This window comes from Pyrus communis, chromosome 4, assembly GCF_963583255.1.
Source record: "Pyrus communis chromosome 4, drPyrComm1.1, whole genome shotgun sequence".
NCBI classification, from domain to species: domain Eukaryota; kingdom Viridiplantae; phylum Streptophyta; class Magnoliopsida; order Rosales; family Rosaceae; genus Pyrus; species Pyrus communis.
Genome location: NC_084806.1, coordinates 12,154,165 through 12,168,275, shown reverse-complemented (window position 1 = coordinate 12,168,275; position 14,111 = coordinate 12,154,165). Strand labels below are relative to the sequence as shown.

At 41.0% G+C, this 14,111-nt stretch overlaps 1 protein-coding gene across 2 annotated transcripts; it reads left to right on the top strand.

Moving 5' to 3' along the window:
- Positions 1-5,381: 5,381 nt before the first annotated feature.
- LOC137732565 (protein TIME FOR COFFEE-like) lies at positions 5,382-12,376 on the top strand. 2 transcript variants are annotated; one of them, XM_068471882.1, is made up of 12 exons: positions 5,382-5,769; positions 5,873-6,313; positions 6,414-6,577; positions 6,677-6,992; positions 7,173-7,584; positions 7,671-7,731; positions 7,961-8,035; positions 8,136-8,400; positions 8,499-8,565; positions 8,682-8,748; positions 8,861-9,226; positions 9,320-12,376. In XM_068471882.1, exons 1-12 carry the CDS (start codon positions 5,673-5,675, stop codon positions 11,792-11,794), a joined length of 4,806 nt encoding a protein of 1,601 aa, XP_068327983.1. In that variant the 5' UTR covers positions 5,382-5,672; the 3' UTR covers positions 11,795-12,376. The 2 variants fall into 2 exon arrangements, with proteins under 2 accessions (XP_068327983.1, XP_068327982.1); XM_068471881.1 differs by having other exon boundaries at positions 8,679-8,748.
- Positions 12,377-14,111: the final 1,735 nt, after the last annotated feature.

The window sequence follows — 14,111 nt, the reverse complement described above, 5'->3', positions numbered from 1 at the left end:
TTTGAAAATGAAGAAGATGTCAAATGAGTGGCTAAAAAGAAGTTTAGTGCCTATCTACAAGAATAAGAGTGACATACACAATTGCATGAAGTATAGGGGTATTAAAATAATGAGTCATACAATGAAGCTTTGAGAGAAAGTAATTGAGCATAGATTGAGGCAAGAAAAACTGGTCTTAAACAATCAGTTCGGGTGCATGCCAGAGCTTGACTATAGAAGCAATCTATCTCTTACAAAGATCAATGGAACTATATAAAAATATGCAAAAGGATTTTCACATGACCTTTCTAGATTTGGAAAAGCGTATGATAAGGTCTCAAGAGAAATTCTTTGGAAGACTATAGAAAAGAAAGTTGGACGAGTATCATACATCCAAGCAATAAAGGGTATGAATGATGGAGTAAGGACTACATTATGAACTCATGAAGGACAAACTGCAAGCTTTCCTATAACAATAGGGTTACACCAAGGCTCAGCTTTAAGTTACCATCTTGTATTGGTAATAGACGAGTTAATGGGACATACTCAAGATGGTATCCCCTAGTGTATGCTTTTCGCATATGATATAGTGTTGATAGATGAAATGTAAGAGGAAGTAAATGTGAAGCTTAACCTTTGGCGGGAAAAGTTGGAATCTAAAAAGGTCTTTGCCTAAGTAGGTCAAAGACATAGTATATAGAGTGCAAGTTCAGTAGAGGGGGTCTAAATGAGATAGGAGTGAGGATTGAAGATCACGAAGTACCAAAGAGTGAACCCTTTCGCTATCTTGGATGTATCTTGCAAAAGAACGGAGAATTAGATGGAGATCTCAACCATAGAATACAAGTTGGATGGATGAAGTGGAAGAGTGCATTGGATAAGTTGTGCGATCGTCATATGCCACTAAAGTTCAAGGGAAATTTTTATAGGATGACAATAAGGCTAGCAATGCTTTATTTCACATAATGTTGGTCAGTCAAAAATAAACACATAGACAAAATGAGTATAACGGAGATGAGAATGCTTTATTGAAGATGTGGGCACACGAGAAAGTATAGGATTACAAACGAGGATATTCGAGGTAAAGCAGGGGTGACTACAATTGAAGATAAGATGAGAGAAAATCGGTTAAGTTGGTTTAAACACATGAATTGAAGACCTACCGATGCTTCGATTAGAAGATGCGACTATGAGACGGAAGCTCAGAGCAAAAGGAGTAGAGAAAGACCTAGGAAGACTTGGAAAGAGACTTTAAAAAAAATGTAGAGTATTTGGAGCTAACGAAAGACATAGCGCAAAACCAAGTGCAGTGGCGTTCTATGATTCATTCAATCAACCCCACTTAGTGAAATAAAATTTGGTTGTTGTTGTTAATAAATGGAAAAAAAATTATTAGTTTTGAGTTTTGTGTGTGGTTTATAGTCTCTTTCCGGGAGTTTTGTTTTGCTTTCAAAATGCATATGCCATTATGCGATAGACTGTATTGGTGACAAGAAAACGTGTGATTTCGGTTGGTAAATTAGGTTTTCTCTATGTGCTAATTTGCACACGAGTCTCTTCAAATCATTTCAGTTTTTTACTTTAGATTCGTCTCACTCTAAGCAAGTAAACAAACTATATTTTCAATAAATTTATTGGGTTAACTCAAGCGACGAAGGAAGTGAAATAATGAAATAGTTTTATGATAGGTCAGGGGTCTGATCTCCCAATTTCAACCACAAAAAAAAAAACCTACATTTTAAAGATGTGTACCAAAAACGTTATATTTGTAATTTCGCCCGATTCTTATCTCCAAAAAAACACTTGTGTTGAAGTGATGATACAAATTAACCAAAGGACGCCATGTTACCATTGTGATAAACTAGATCTTACATTGTGATGAACTCATCTTTTACCACTTAGATCACTCAATTATGTGTTAATGCCCATGATTGTGCAGACTTATACTTTCACATGCACTATGTAGAGGTGGTAATTGACAAGTAATGACATCTTGTGTCACATTGTGTTATTCCATTTCGAATTCATGCAAAATACAAGTAAGCTCAAACTTCGTTTATTTAGCTAATCATGTTAAATGACTTGACATTAATTTGATTTGTTCATTAATCATGTTATGTTTCGGTACGCGCATTGTTAAAATAATAAACAGAAAACATGAATTTCCATCAGCGTTTTTGACGTGTGTTCATTTACTCAATTCATAAAACACATATTATGAAACGAAAATGAAAAAATAGATATTAAGAGAAACGCTTATTCTATCAAACCATGCCATTTTAAAAAGTAAACAGTAATCAGTCTAACCATCCAAACTCCCTAACTTGGTGTAACATTTCGAGCAACTTAACTCTCAAACTTGATATCACCTTCATTGCAAATAGGCAACCACGGAAAGGGATTATCTCCGGATTTCTTTCACCTAATCCTCATCATCAAATAATTCGGGCTCTTGAAATCCAACGGCTAAAGTTATTATAACTTTAAAGTGGACTCGTGTTTGTAACCGTTAGATCAAATTTCAAGAATTTAGATTGTTTGATAAGAAAGATTAGGTAGAAAGGATCCGAAAATGATCCCTTTCCGGCGACCACCAAGCCTAACTAGCACAATCAAGTCAGAAAATGCCAATCAATTGGATATAGATTGGGGAAGGGATGGATCACCCCACGTAATGGCATTTGACCCACTTTAAATTATGTTTTACATTTTACTTTCACGAATGAGACATCCATAATTCATGCTTAATTGTACATTGGTCAAAGTATATCCCTTGTCATTTTCCCCGTATAACTGGAAAATTTTGATTTTACAACTTCAAAATTATTACGAAACATAACCATTTTTTGGATACATTCTAATGAAGTCTGATAATTTTTTGTATAACCAGGTTAGCTTGATACAAAATGATATAAAAATAACAGATTTTGAGTTACTCATTAACGAGTCGGGTTGTTATCGGATCATTTGTTAAAAACTTAATAAGATATTATTTGCCACATCTGGACATTAGATATGATAATTTTTTGCATGACTCATTAGTTTGACATGAAATGACGTGACACTTTAAGAAATTAGATTGTTATTGGATCATTTGTTAAAAATTCGTTGAGAACTTGAGATAATAGAGTTTGCCACGACACAATTTGTTATTATAACATAATGACATGAAAATGATACGATCAAAACAAACACAACCTATTTGCCAGTCTAATCCTAAGTCCAAAATTTTATTTTTCTCACAACTTTGCCCGATTAACAAATTGGCCTTTTATATATATGCACCCGAGTCGGAAAAAGGCCATAGATTGCAAATGCTTACATGCAATTATGCATTTAATTGTTTATTCTTATTTTGGTTGTCACGTTATTATACTCTATTATGTTACCAAATGAGATTCTACAATATTATAGAATTAATAATTATGTCAATCAAATCCATTTGGATTAATTAATTATTTATCAATTAATGTGGGGTGACTACTGAGTGGCGGTGAGTTTAGTCTAAACGCAACTTATGTTCGTGCTATTTATGTGTGTTTTGGTGCTGTTGACGGCTAGGGTTTTACGTAAGCGGCCATAAACAATGCCACGTAGGACAATAGCACGTTTCCCGGACACGTGGCACACCTTCTGGACCTTGACGATAGCGAGGGGACGAAAACCTAAAGACCCCGCAAAGCGACAAAAGCTGGAGAAAGGGGATCCACTGTGGTGGGTCAACCATTTCCGGGCGGGGCCCAGTTTGACGTGGCACGCTTGTCCCCCGTATTGTACTTTTTTTATATTTTTTCTGTGGAGCATGAATTAACCTACCCAGCTGTGCCCTACGACTAAAACATGAATGTGACAGGCGGGTGAGAATATCGGAAGGATCCGAGCAAAAAGATATTTACCATCTTGTGAGCGTAGAAAAGTAGCCAATCGAGGCGAAATAATGGGGGGACACGTAGAATGTGAACTCCGCCATAAGCGCGTGGAGTTAGAGCCGGAAAAACGAATTTATTTATTTATATATATGAGTTTTACTTTTTTTTAACTGCGCTGTAAAATTTGACCTCGCGAAAAAATAAAAGAGAAAAAGTATTTTGATATTATTTTATTTTTTAACTTCTGGGCCCCAGTACACGTCAGACTAGGCTACTATATCCCATGAGCGTGACAATAGGCCAACGCGAGGAAATAATTTCTAGATCGGCAGCTAAAGCGGGACCCACACTTCTCAGAAGTTCCGTGACCGTGAGACCTTCCCTCGCTCATGCTCCTATACCTGCCGTTGGTTGGGCTGGATCCTACGGTCCAGATGAGGCGCACTGATCGACGCGCACGAGCTCTTTTAGTTTGGTGCCAGCTAGGACGAATCTGGGTTTTGGGATGTCTTTGCTAATTGACTTATCGCCACGTCAGAAAAGCATCCGACGGCTAGTAAACTTCGCGTTACTGGTTACGGGAAGATCTGGACCGTGGAATGAGCGACCGGTTCCCATTCATGTGGGGCTTACGTTGTCAATTTAGGGAAATTGTTTAAGAATTTTGCCACCATCCGTAATTAATTGAACAAAACATATAAAGAAAGCGAGGAAAAATGGAAAGCAAAAAAATAAAAATGTGGGACCGGAAACAATGAATTTGACCGGTTTGATTGATATTATCTGAGAGTATCTTTGCTCATCATTCTAAATCGTGGTATATGTTGATCATCGTTAAATTTAAATTTCAAAATTCTTGTAATGGATATGTACAAATTTTAAAATTCAAAGACATATAATGATAATAAGTAAGTTGTGAACATTACTACTACTTGTGATTGACGAGTAAAAATGCACTTCATGATTTGCAGTCATGCAAATACGTTGTTATCGGCACGTTGCTTTTGCCGAGGGCTCTATGACCGGGAATAGCCGGTTAATGACGTTGATTAGGCTAATTTCTAGGGTTGCTATTTTTATTAATTTAAGTAAACACCCTGATTGGATTGGTGGGCTACAGTGTTCTTCTTTTGAGTAGAATAAAATAATTAAAAATATTGATCGTAGTGATTGAGTACCGAATCGTAGTGATTGATCGTAGTGATTGATCGTGGTGGGCTACAGTGTTCTTCTTTATAGTATAAAAGTACCGAATCGTAGTGATTGAGTAAACATGGAAGCTTGGGCAGGAAGAAAAAATTAAAAAATCTGACACGTGGCGGCACCAGACAGAAAAGGTTGGGGCAGGGGTGTGGACGGCAACGATTTTGCCATGTCAGCTTCGGTGGAAATGATCCGCAGGATGTATCGCGGAATGTAGGGTGAAGATTGAAGGATGTGATACCGCAGGTGAATCGTGGCCGTCGATGAGGCTTGGGAGTGGGTTTCGCTCGAAGTGAAATAGCGGAGAAGGGGATGAGATAGACTGATAGACAGCACAAAAAGGAGACAGAGTTGGAGATAGAGAGAAACGGAGAGAGAGAGAGAGAGAGAGAGAGAGAGGCAGTGAGAGGTGGAAGATGATAAGCGAAAGCTGAGATCTTTGGGCGTGGGAATAGCCTTGTGAGAGAGATCGTCGTTGACGGGGTTGGGACTCGGAGCTTACAAATCAGGCCCGGCGGGCTTGACTAAATTATCCGGTGAATTATGGTGGGTTTCCGGTGATGAGAGATGGGATTAGAGTCGTGTGTGTAGCTGATTTGTCTGTAGTTAATATTATTAGATATGGATAGGAATAGGGATGCGAGAAGATCAGCTATTGCGGCCCCTAATGGCCTGTCACGGCGGAGACACCGAAGTAGCAGCCTCAGAGACTCCCCAGGTGTGGCTTCTACCAGATCTAACTCCTTTTAGCAATACCCAGCTGCTGGTTTTCGATTCGTTTTAATGGTTTTTTTTTTTTCGTTTTTTTTTGTTTTTTGCAGAGGACGATGGTCCGGTGGAGACATCGAGGCTCAGAGATCGGAAGAAGGACCGAGATCGAGATCGGGATCGAGAGAAGGACCGAGATCGCGATAGGGATCGGTTGAGCCGGAGCAAGAGGCGGAGAGGCGAGAGGTTAATGCACGGAAGCAATAGAGAAGATAGCCGCGATGATAGTTCGGAGGAGAGTGTGAACGACGAAGATGAGGACGAAGACGAAGACGGAGGTGGAAGTGGAGTCGGCGGCGGTGGGTCGTCGATTCGGATGCTTCCGCCGAACCACCCGTCGTCAACGGCATCTCTGTCATCGTCTATGATAAATCACCGGAAGAGTTTCTCGCCGGTTCATAATCTTAATAGCAACAAGCATTTCAGACCGCTCACTGCGTTGAAGGTCACCGACGAGATGATTGGCGTTTCGGTGCCCCGAAAAGCACGGTCAGGTAGAGCAGAAATGAAGTGATTTAAGGGAGAAAAAGCTGCCAGACGTTTGATTTTAATGGATTCCGGGATACTGATGTTTTTCTTCCTGTTGTTTTTCAGCGTCGACGAAGAGGTCCAACGAATGGCCTTCCAGTTGCGGTGTTGTCGGAGACCAAATTCACCGCCAGGCTTCGACGTCCCCTGTTCGGCCGAGCGTGTCATCGTCGACGCCGGCTCCGACTTCACCTTCTTCTTCCCACGCCTCGGCGGTCCGGAAGAGGCTGGTCGGTCTTCAATTCCATCAAATTCAATTCATTTCTCTGTTTTGGGTTTTTTTTGCTTATTTTTATTTCTTACATTTAGTGACATTTTTTTTGTTGCAGAAGCCAAACGGACCCAAACTTCGGCCGCCGAAGTCCTTGTCGACCAAGACGGCGTCGTCTAATCAGGACGAGATAGAAAAAGAGGTCGCGGAGGTGTTGTACGGGATGAAAAGGCAGCCGCAAGGGCCGACGAAGCAAGAAATTACAGCCACCGATTCGATTAAATTCGAATCCAGAGAAACCAACAACAAATTTACCAGCGACGCGAAATCCAGAGTTTCGTCGCCGATCTCGAACTCGCCTTGTGTGGTTCCTCAGCTGACGTCGCCTTTCCCTCAGAATTCTTGCTCCTCCGTCACTTCCATGTCCGCCGCCGGTGGGTACTATAAGCTCACTGGGCTCTCGGTTTTATTTCTGGGTACCCAAATGCTCAGTTTGGTTGCTGAGAGACTGAGAAAAAGGGATTGAATCAGTTTTTCGGTGAGCAAACAGAACTGGGTTCTTTGTGTTTCTATGGTGACTGATGAAAATTTGGTGTCTTTGTTTGAATCCGCAGCACCCAAGAGGAAAAGACCACGACCCGTGAAGTATGAAGACGAGAACCCAGCAATTTTTGCAGTTCAAAACAGTCCCATTTCGTCTACGGCCAAAATGGTGGCCGATCAGCCTTCAAAGGTTGAGACTTCCTCTCCAAAATTGGAGAAAAACCCAGGATCTGCAGCTGAAAACGGTGGCTTTGCGTACGATTTGCCCAACTCGCAAGCTGTTCAAGCTGCTCCGGCATCAATGGAGGCTCAGCCGGAGGCAATTAAGCCGGAGAGCAACGTCGTGTCAAATTCAAGGCCAGCGAGCGACGAATCGGAGAGTAGAAATGTTAGAACGAACAAAGTGGAACTTCAATCTCCCAAGAAGGAATCCACTGGCCTCAGATTGGATGATAAACGTGAAGAAATCACCCTGACCAAACCGTGAGCATCGGAGATTGATTTTTTTTTTTTTTCGGATACAAAAAGCTTTGAATTTTCTAATTTTCTGTTCGTCGGTTTTTATCTAGGAGTTCAACAATCCCAGAAGTTGAAAACCACCGAGAAGAAAAGTTCCAGATAGACCTGATGGTGAGGATCATCAATTTTTCTTTCTTTTTATTTTTTTAAAGGATAAATTATTCATCTTTTTATTTCTTTCTATTTTTTTAATGATAAATTATTCATCTTTTTATTTCTTTCTATTTTTTTTTAAGGATAAATTATTCATCTTTTTATTTCTTTCTATTTTTTCCTAATTTTTAAAGGATAAATTATTAATATTGAAATTTTTTGGTTGTTGATGTGTATATAATTATAGGCTCCTCCAGAAAGGGATGGTGAAGTTGATTTTATCTCCGTAGATCCTAAGCCTGCGGTCGTAGATGCAGAAACGGTGAGTGGGGACCACCTCTGCCATATGCATATTTTGGTGTTATAATTTTTGGTTTTTGAAGATTTTTAGTTTAATGTGTGTATTACTGTTTGGTTTGCAGGACTTAAGGGCTGTGAGCAGAGAGGATAACAGCAAAGCTCTGAAAATTGGCAACAAGGAAGAAGTACAGCCTTTAAATTTGGAAACTGAGAAGTCAAAAGCAGCTTTGGAAGAAGCAGAAGCAGGTGATTTGAAAAAGCAGACTTCTTCCTTTGTTGGTGGGAAAGAAAGGAATTTTGATCTGCAGCTTGATTTGGAGAAGACTGAGAGTTTTAGTGGAAACAAGCTGCCCCATAATGTTGCAAAGCAAAACACTGAGAAAACTGGTAATTTAGTCTCTCTCTCTCTCTCTCTCTCTCTCTCTCTCTCTCTCTCTGCCCCCTTAATTTGGGTTGCTCAGTGATTTGGTCTTCTGATTCTTCAGTGCAATCGGGTTCTGTACCTTTGCCGATGTCCGTGGCGGGCTGGCCGAGCGGGCTTCCTCCTATGGGGTACGCTCTTCGGTTGTTATGTTATCTGTTCTTTTGCCATTTTCTTGGTTATTAGCCTTCATCCTTGATTTTGAGATGTACTTATTTTGGGGGAATGGATGTGTTCTCATCAGCAGATATATGGCGCCCTTACCAGGAGTTGTATCCATGGACGGGAGCACCGTTTCTTCAGCTCCGATACAAGTATGTAATTTTCTGTTATTTTATGAACTGTTTTTTTTATTACCCTCCTCGTGAAACTAAGTGGAGCTCTGTTGCTTTTTTTGTTTTCCAATGGAATTTTCAACTGGTGCAGCCGCCGCATTTGCTTTTTAGTCAACCTCGGCCAAAGAGGTGCACAACCCATTGCTACATTGCAAGGAATATATACTGTCACCAGCAAATCTCGAGGATGAATCCTTTCTGGCCGGTAGCAGCTGGTTCGGGATCTCTGTATGGAGGAGCCAAGCATAGCAATCCCAATGTATTACCTCCAGAATTGCTTGGCAATGTTCCAGGGAGAGGGGTGAATCCTGCACAGGACAAGGGGCAGGGGATTGCTATGTTTCCTGCTCAATCTGCGAAGGAAAAAACTTCACAAGCAGCAAACCTTGTGGATGCGCAGAGAAAGCAAATCGTGCTCCAGCAAGCTCTGCCTCCCGGGCCACCTACTAATATATTGGTACGTTTCTCGTTTTGATACTGTTACATTTATTAAATGATATTGTCACTGGGGTTTGAATATTGATGCGTTTTTTTTTATTGAAAATTTCAGCATGGTCCTGCTTTCATTTTCCCATTGAGCCAGCAACAGGCCGCTCCCGCTCCTTCTGTCCGACCTGGTTCTGTGAAGTCTTCTAATGCTGGTGGTGCAGCTTCATCCAGTGCATCTAACTCTGCTTCATTGAGTGCGTCAGCTGCAACCGCTGCTGCAGCACCAGCATTGAGTTTCAACTACCCAAATATGGCTGGAAATGAACCCCAGTATTTGGCGATTTTGCAGAACAATGCATATCCATTTCCAATGCCACCTCATGTAGGTGCACAGCCGGCATACAGAGGACCCCATGCTCAGGCGATGCCTTATTTTAACGGGTCTTTCTATCCTTCTCAAATGCTCCATCCTTCTCAACTACAACAGCAGCAGCAGCAACCCCCACCGCCTTCTCAATCACAGCAAAGTCAACAAGGTCATCCAAACACTACTATTTCAAGTGGTTCTTCGTCGTCCCAGAAGCATTTGCAAAATCAGCAGCAAAGGCCACATCAAAGTGTTGTCAATGGTGGCAGTGGAAGCTTGCAAGGCTTTCCTGCCTCAAAAAACCATCCTTCGCAAGCAATACAGCTGCAGCAGCAGCAGAACCTGCATGTTTCGCGCCAACTTGAGCCTGAAATGGGTGGCGAAGACAGCCCGTCAACTGCCGATAGTCGTGTCTCTCGTGCAAACATGAGTATTTATGGTCAGAATTTTGCAATGCCAATGCATCCGCCAAACTTTGCTTTGATGACACCTCCTTCGGTTGGAAGTGCCAGTGGTGCAACAGGTGCTAGTGGTAGTGAAAAGAAGCAGCAGCAACAGCAACAGGGCTCAAAGGCTGGGGTTGAAGCATCCCAAGCTTTCGCCATGTCTTTTGCTTCCTTAAATGGTGCCACCGTTTCTCCTGGAATTGACATAACATCGATGAATCATACAATTCTCCAGAACTTTCCAGATGTGACTAGGCACAGCTATCATCAGTATATGGCTGTTGCTGCGGCTGCCCAAGCTGCACAACAGAAAAAGAATTATCGAGGTCCGGAAGAAGGGAAAACCGGAGGAGGGGATTCCTCTAATGTGGAAGAGGAAAGAAAGGCCATGGCTGGGAAAGCTTCATCAAATGTTGGGCACTCTATTGCTTTCTCCAGGGCAGATTTGACCGACACATCTGGTTCTACAATACCAGGCAACAATGTGATTGATAGTTCAGCAAGAGCAGTTAACCTTAGCTCCACTCCTGTCCGATCATCCAGTTCTTCTATGCCAGCTCCTGTCAGCCCTGCAAATGCACCCATACCCCAGCAACAAATGCAGCAACAGATGCGGAATCACCAGCAACAGCAGCCGCAGCAGATGTATCAGCTTCAGAAGCAGCAGTTTTCTTCTGTGGCTCCAGCTCGTAACAAAACACCAACGAGTAATGGCAGTGTGTACTCTGATCACCTCCCTTCAACCTCTTCTATGGCTGCAAAGTTTCCTAATGCTCTATCATCATTCCCCCAAAACCTTGTCCAAAGCAGCACCAGTCCAGCTCAATCTCCTCAGTGGAAGAATTCTGCAAGGATAACCACTTCCCAAGTTCCTTCATCTTCTCTTGCGTCGTCAACCTCTTCGTCCCTCAAAAACCTCCCTCAAAAGCATGGGCGGACACAGCAAAGCCACACACAGATTTCTTTTGCTGCAAACACCAAGGCTTCAACCCAATCTCAAGGGTTGCAGCCTGCCAGTAGCAATCAGTCTCCATCTCCTCCTGTAATGGTTGGTTCGCCCACAACCACAACGTCATCAATGTCTAGAAGTGCTGGTGGAAGCCCCAGGACAACTACTTCGACTTCCACAGGAAATAAAGCTGGCCAAATATCTTCTTTTTCATCTCAGCAGGCCAAGAACTCACCATCAGTGCCCAATCAGAAGTCGTCTCCTGTTGGCGGGAGGAATGTCCCTTCGATCCTAGGCAACACCCATATTACCTCTTCGAGCGCTGGTACTAAGCCACAATTGCAGCAACAGCATCAGCAACATCAGCAACAACAGTTATATAAGCAATCGATTCAACAAGTGCAGTTCTTCTCTAATGCCTACATGCAGCCTCAAGCTTCACATTCCAATAGTAATACCTCTACTCAATCTCCTTCAAGCGGGTATTATCATGCTTCTAAGCGCCGACCTGAGCAACAGCAGCAGTCACAAGGCTCATCAGGAACTTCTTCGAGCGGGATGTTGTCACTCTGCCCTCCTGTTACGCATTCAAATACCAGCACCAACGATCCTGCAAAGGCGGCTGCTACCGCAGTTGCTAACAACATGAGAGGCGGTAACTTATCCTCACAGACTCTTATGCATGCTCAGTTTACTGCTGCACCGGCATCTGGGCCACACCAACTTGTACCAGCAGTTGTACCTGCAGGATTCTCTTACGTACAACATGCTGCTGTTCCGACTGTGGCCCAGGTAAAACCGGCAGAACAGAAGAAACAACCTGCCGGTGAGTAGAATAGTTATCCCTTGGTGCTACATTGCAACCCCCATAAAACCGGCAGACGGAAAACTGGAAAAGGAAGCTGAAAGCACTTTTGGTGGTGGGGATTGTGAGCAAATGAAGGAAAAGCTTGATTCTTGCCCAAGGAAATGAGAATTTGCAGGCACCCTCCGGGAAGAAATGGAAGATGCAAGGATGTGTTCAAGCAAGCACACAACGGGAAAAAGGTAGGAGGAATGGAATTTCAACCCACAATTTTGGAGGGAAAGTGAAGCAAGTGGGGGTAAAATTGTCATGGGGAAAAGTATATGTACACTTCTGTGTGTATAATCTGACAGGGTTGATGGTGAAGGTCTAATTAAATTTGATTGGTTTGATGAGAGGATGGGGTGGGGAATGCATGCAGGAAAAGGAAAAGTAGGGAAGGGATCTTTTGTTGGGGCAGAAAGAGGGAAGAATTGCAAAGGTGGATGTAACAGTTGATTTCTTTTTTGGAGGTTTAAATTTCCATAAAGGGCAGTAAAACTTTTGACATTCTATATTTTTTTATATTATATTGGGGAAGAAGAAATGGAAAGAGGGTGTACTTTTTTTTTTTAATTTAAATTGTGTTTTTATTTGTGTCACTAGGTTTATTCCTTGTTGGATTAGGATTATCTTAGCATGTATAATGGTGGTAGCAGAAGATACAAAGATGACAAGGCATGCATTGCTTTTCAGCTTTGAGGACTTTTTTATGTGGCTCTTAATGTTTGGTGATAAAAAGGATGCCTTGTTGAATTTAACTTTAGCAATGTATTTTTTCCTAATTATAAATGAGACCTCAAAATTTATGTAAATACGTCAATTTGAGAGAGTTTAATTTTGATATTATATGGTGGGTCCCAAAGTGGCTCCCACTCCTGGTCCTGGTGTTTTATAATTGTTCCTTGTTGGAGAATCAAGGGGGATTTATAATCAAGTCCCAATCTTGTATTTAATTAAAGACCTAGCGGCTACGTCATCCATTTGAGTTTCCAGTTTTACCCCTTGTCAAGGGTCCTACCTGAGAACAGCCATGCCTCACGGCCACAGGGCGGTTGGGGCACTTCCCCGAAACTTTCGTGAGTGTGCAGGGGTAGGAGGTCGTAGGACATGTTGTTCTGACAGGTCCTCATCTGCACACGTGTTCACATCTCCTTTTTCTGTGTATTTATTTGTCTTTTTTAAGAAAAGGCAAAGGCTCCCACTCACACTTTGGTCATCCACACACTCAAAGGCAGCAGATTTTAATATTTGCCCTTTGCTATTGAAAATAAGAAAGTGATGTACAATATTGGGTGGACAGACCACGGTCCACAGCGGGTCGTCAACTGAAAAAAAAAAAAAAAAATTGCTCACAATTTAGTTGTGATGATACTTACCGTTCTATTTATAATTGTTAGATAAATTTAAATTTTAAGACGTGTGAGAGTGCCACAAATTGAAAAAAAAACTCATTAAAATAATAATCAATATAGTGGTGAGCAAAAAAACCCAAAAAAAGACTTTTTGACGGAAATGGTCCCTAAAATTTACGTAACTCCTCGTTTTGGTTCTTGAGATTTGAAATCGATTGAAGATGTCCCTCATTGGTTCACAATCAATTATTTTGGTCATTCATGAAAATTCTGTTAAATAAGAACTAAAATGACAAAAATACCCTTAATTTAATAAACAATAGACCAAAGTAATTTGACAAAAATTGAGCATGTTTTTGTCGTTTTATTCTTATTTAATGAAGATTTTGCACGAAATAATCAAAATGATTGATGATAGATCAACTCAAGTTCCACTTCCATCGATTTTAAATCTCAAAAACACGAAACAAAAAATTATACTAATCTCAATGAGTATACAGTATTGAGTGGGTTCGTTTTTGGAGACAACCACCCCCATCAACCAAAAGAATAAAAAAATAAAAAAGAATAATAATAAAATAAAATCTCTACATACATACATAGAATCTATTTCTTAAATTATAGATCTTTCTCTCAAAGTTAGGTAATTGACCTAACATTATATACGATTAACTATTATTCATTATATTATTCTTTAGTTTATGATTTTTTAATTAAAATCAAACTGCTTGCTTAGTTTGTGCACACAACAGCTTGTAACATAATAAAACTTGATAGTGTTTTGCGAGCCTAAAAAACGGTAGAGGTCAACGAGATTAGATAACCAACTTCTAAATGGTGTTGATGCTAATCTGTTAAATCCCAACAAACAAATACCTAATAAATCATAAGGAATTTAACAGATTATTAACATAAGATGAAAAAAAAAATAGTTATAAAAATGACATGGATG

Coding starts and splice junctions, on each gene's coding strand:
- LOC137732565 (XM_068471881.1), top strand. CDS start 5,673: ATGGATAGGAATAGGGATGCGAGAAGATCAGCTATTGCGGCCCCTAAT. Junction 8,401..8,498: donor GCAAAACACTGAGAAAACTG/GTAATTTAGTCT, acceptor CTGATTCTTCAG/TGCAATCGGGTTCTGTACCT. Junction 9,227..9,319: donor GGCCACCTACTAATATATTG/GTACGTTTCTCG, acceptor TGAAAATTTCAG/CATGGTCCTGCTTTCATTTT.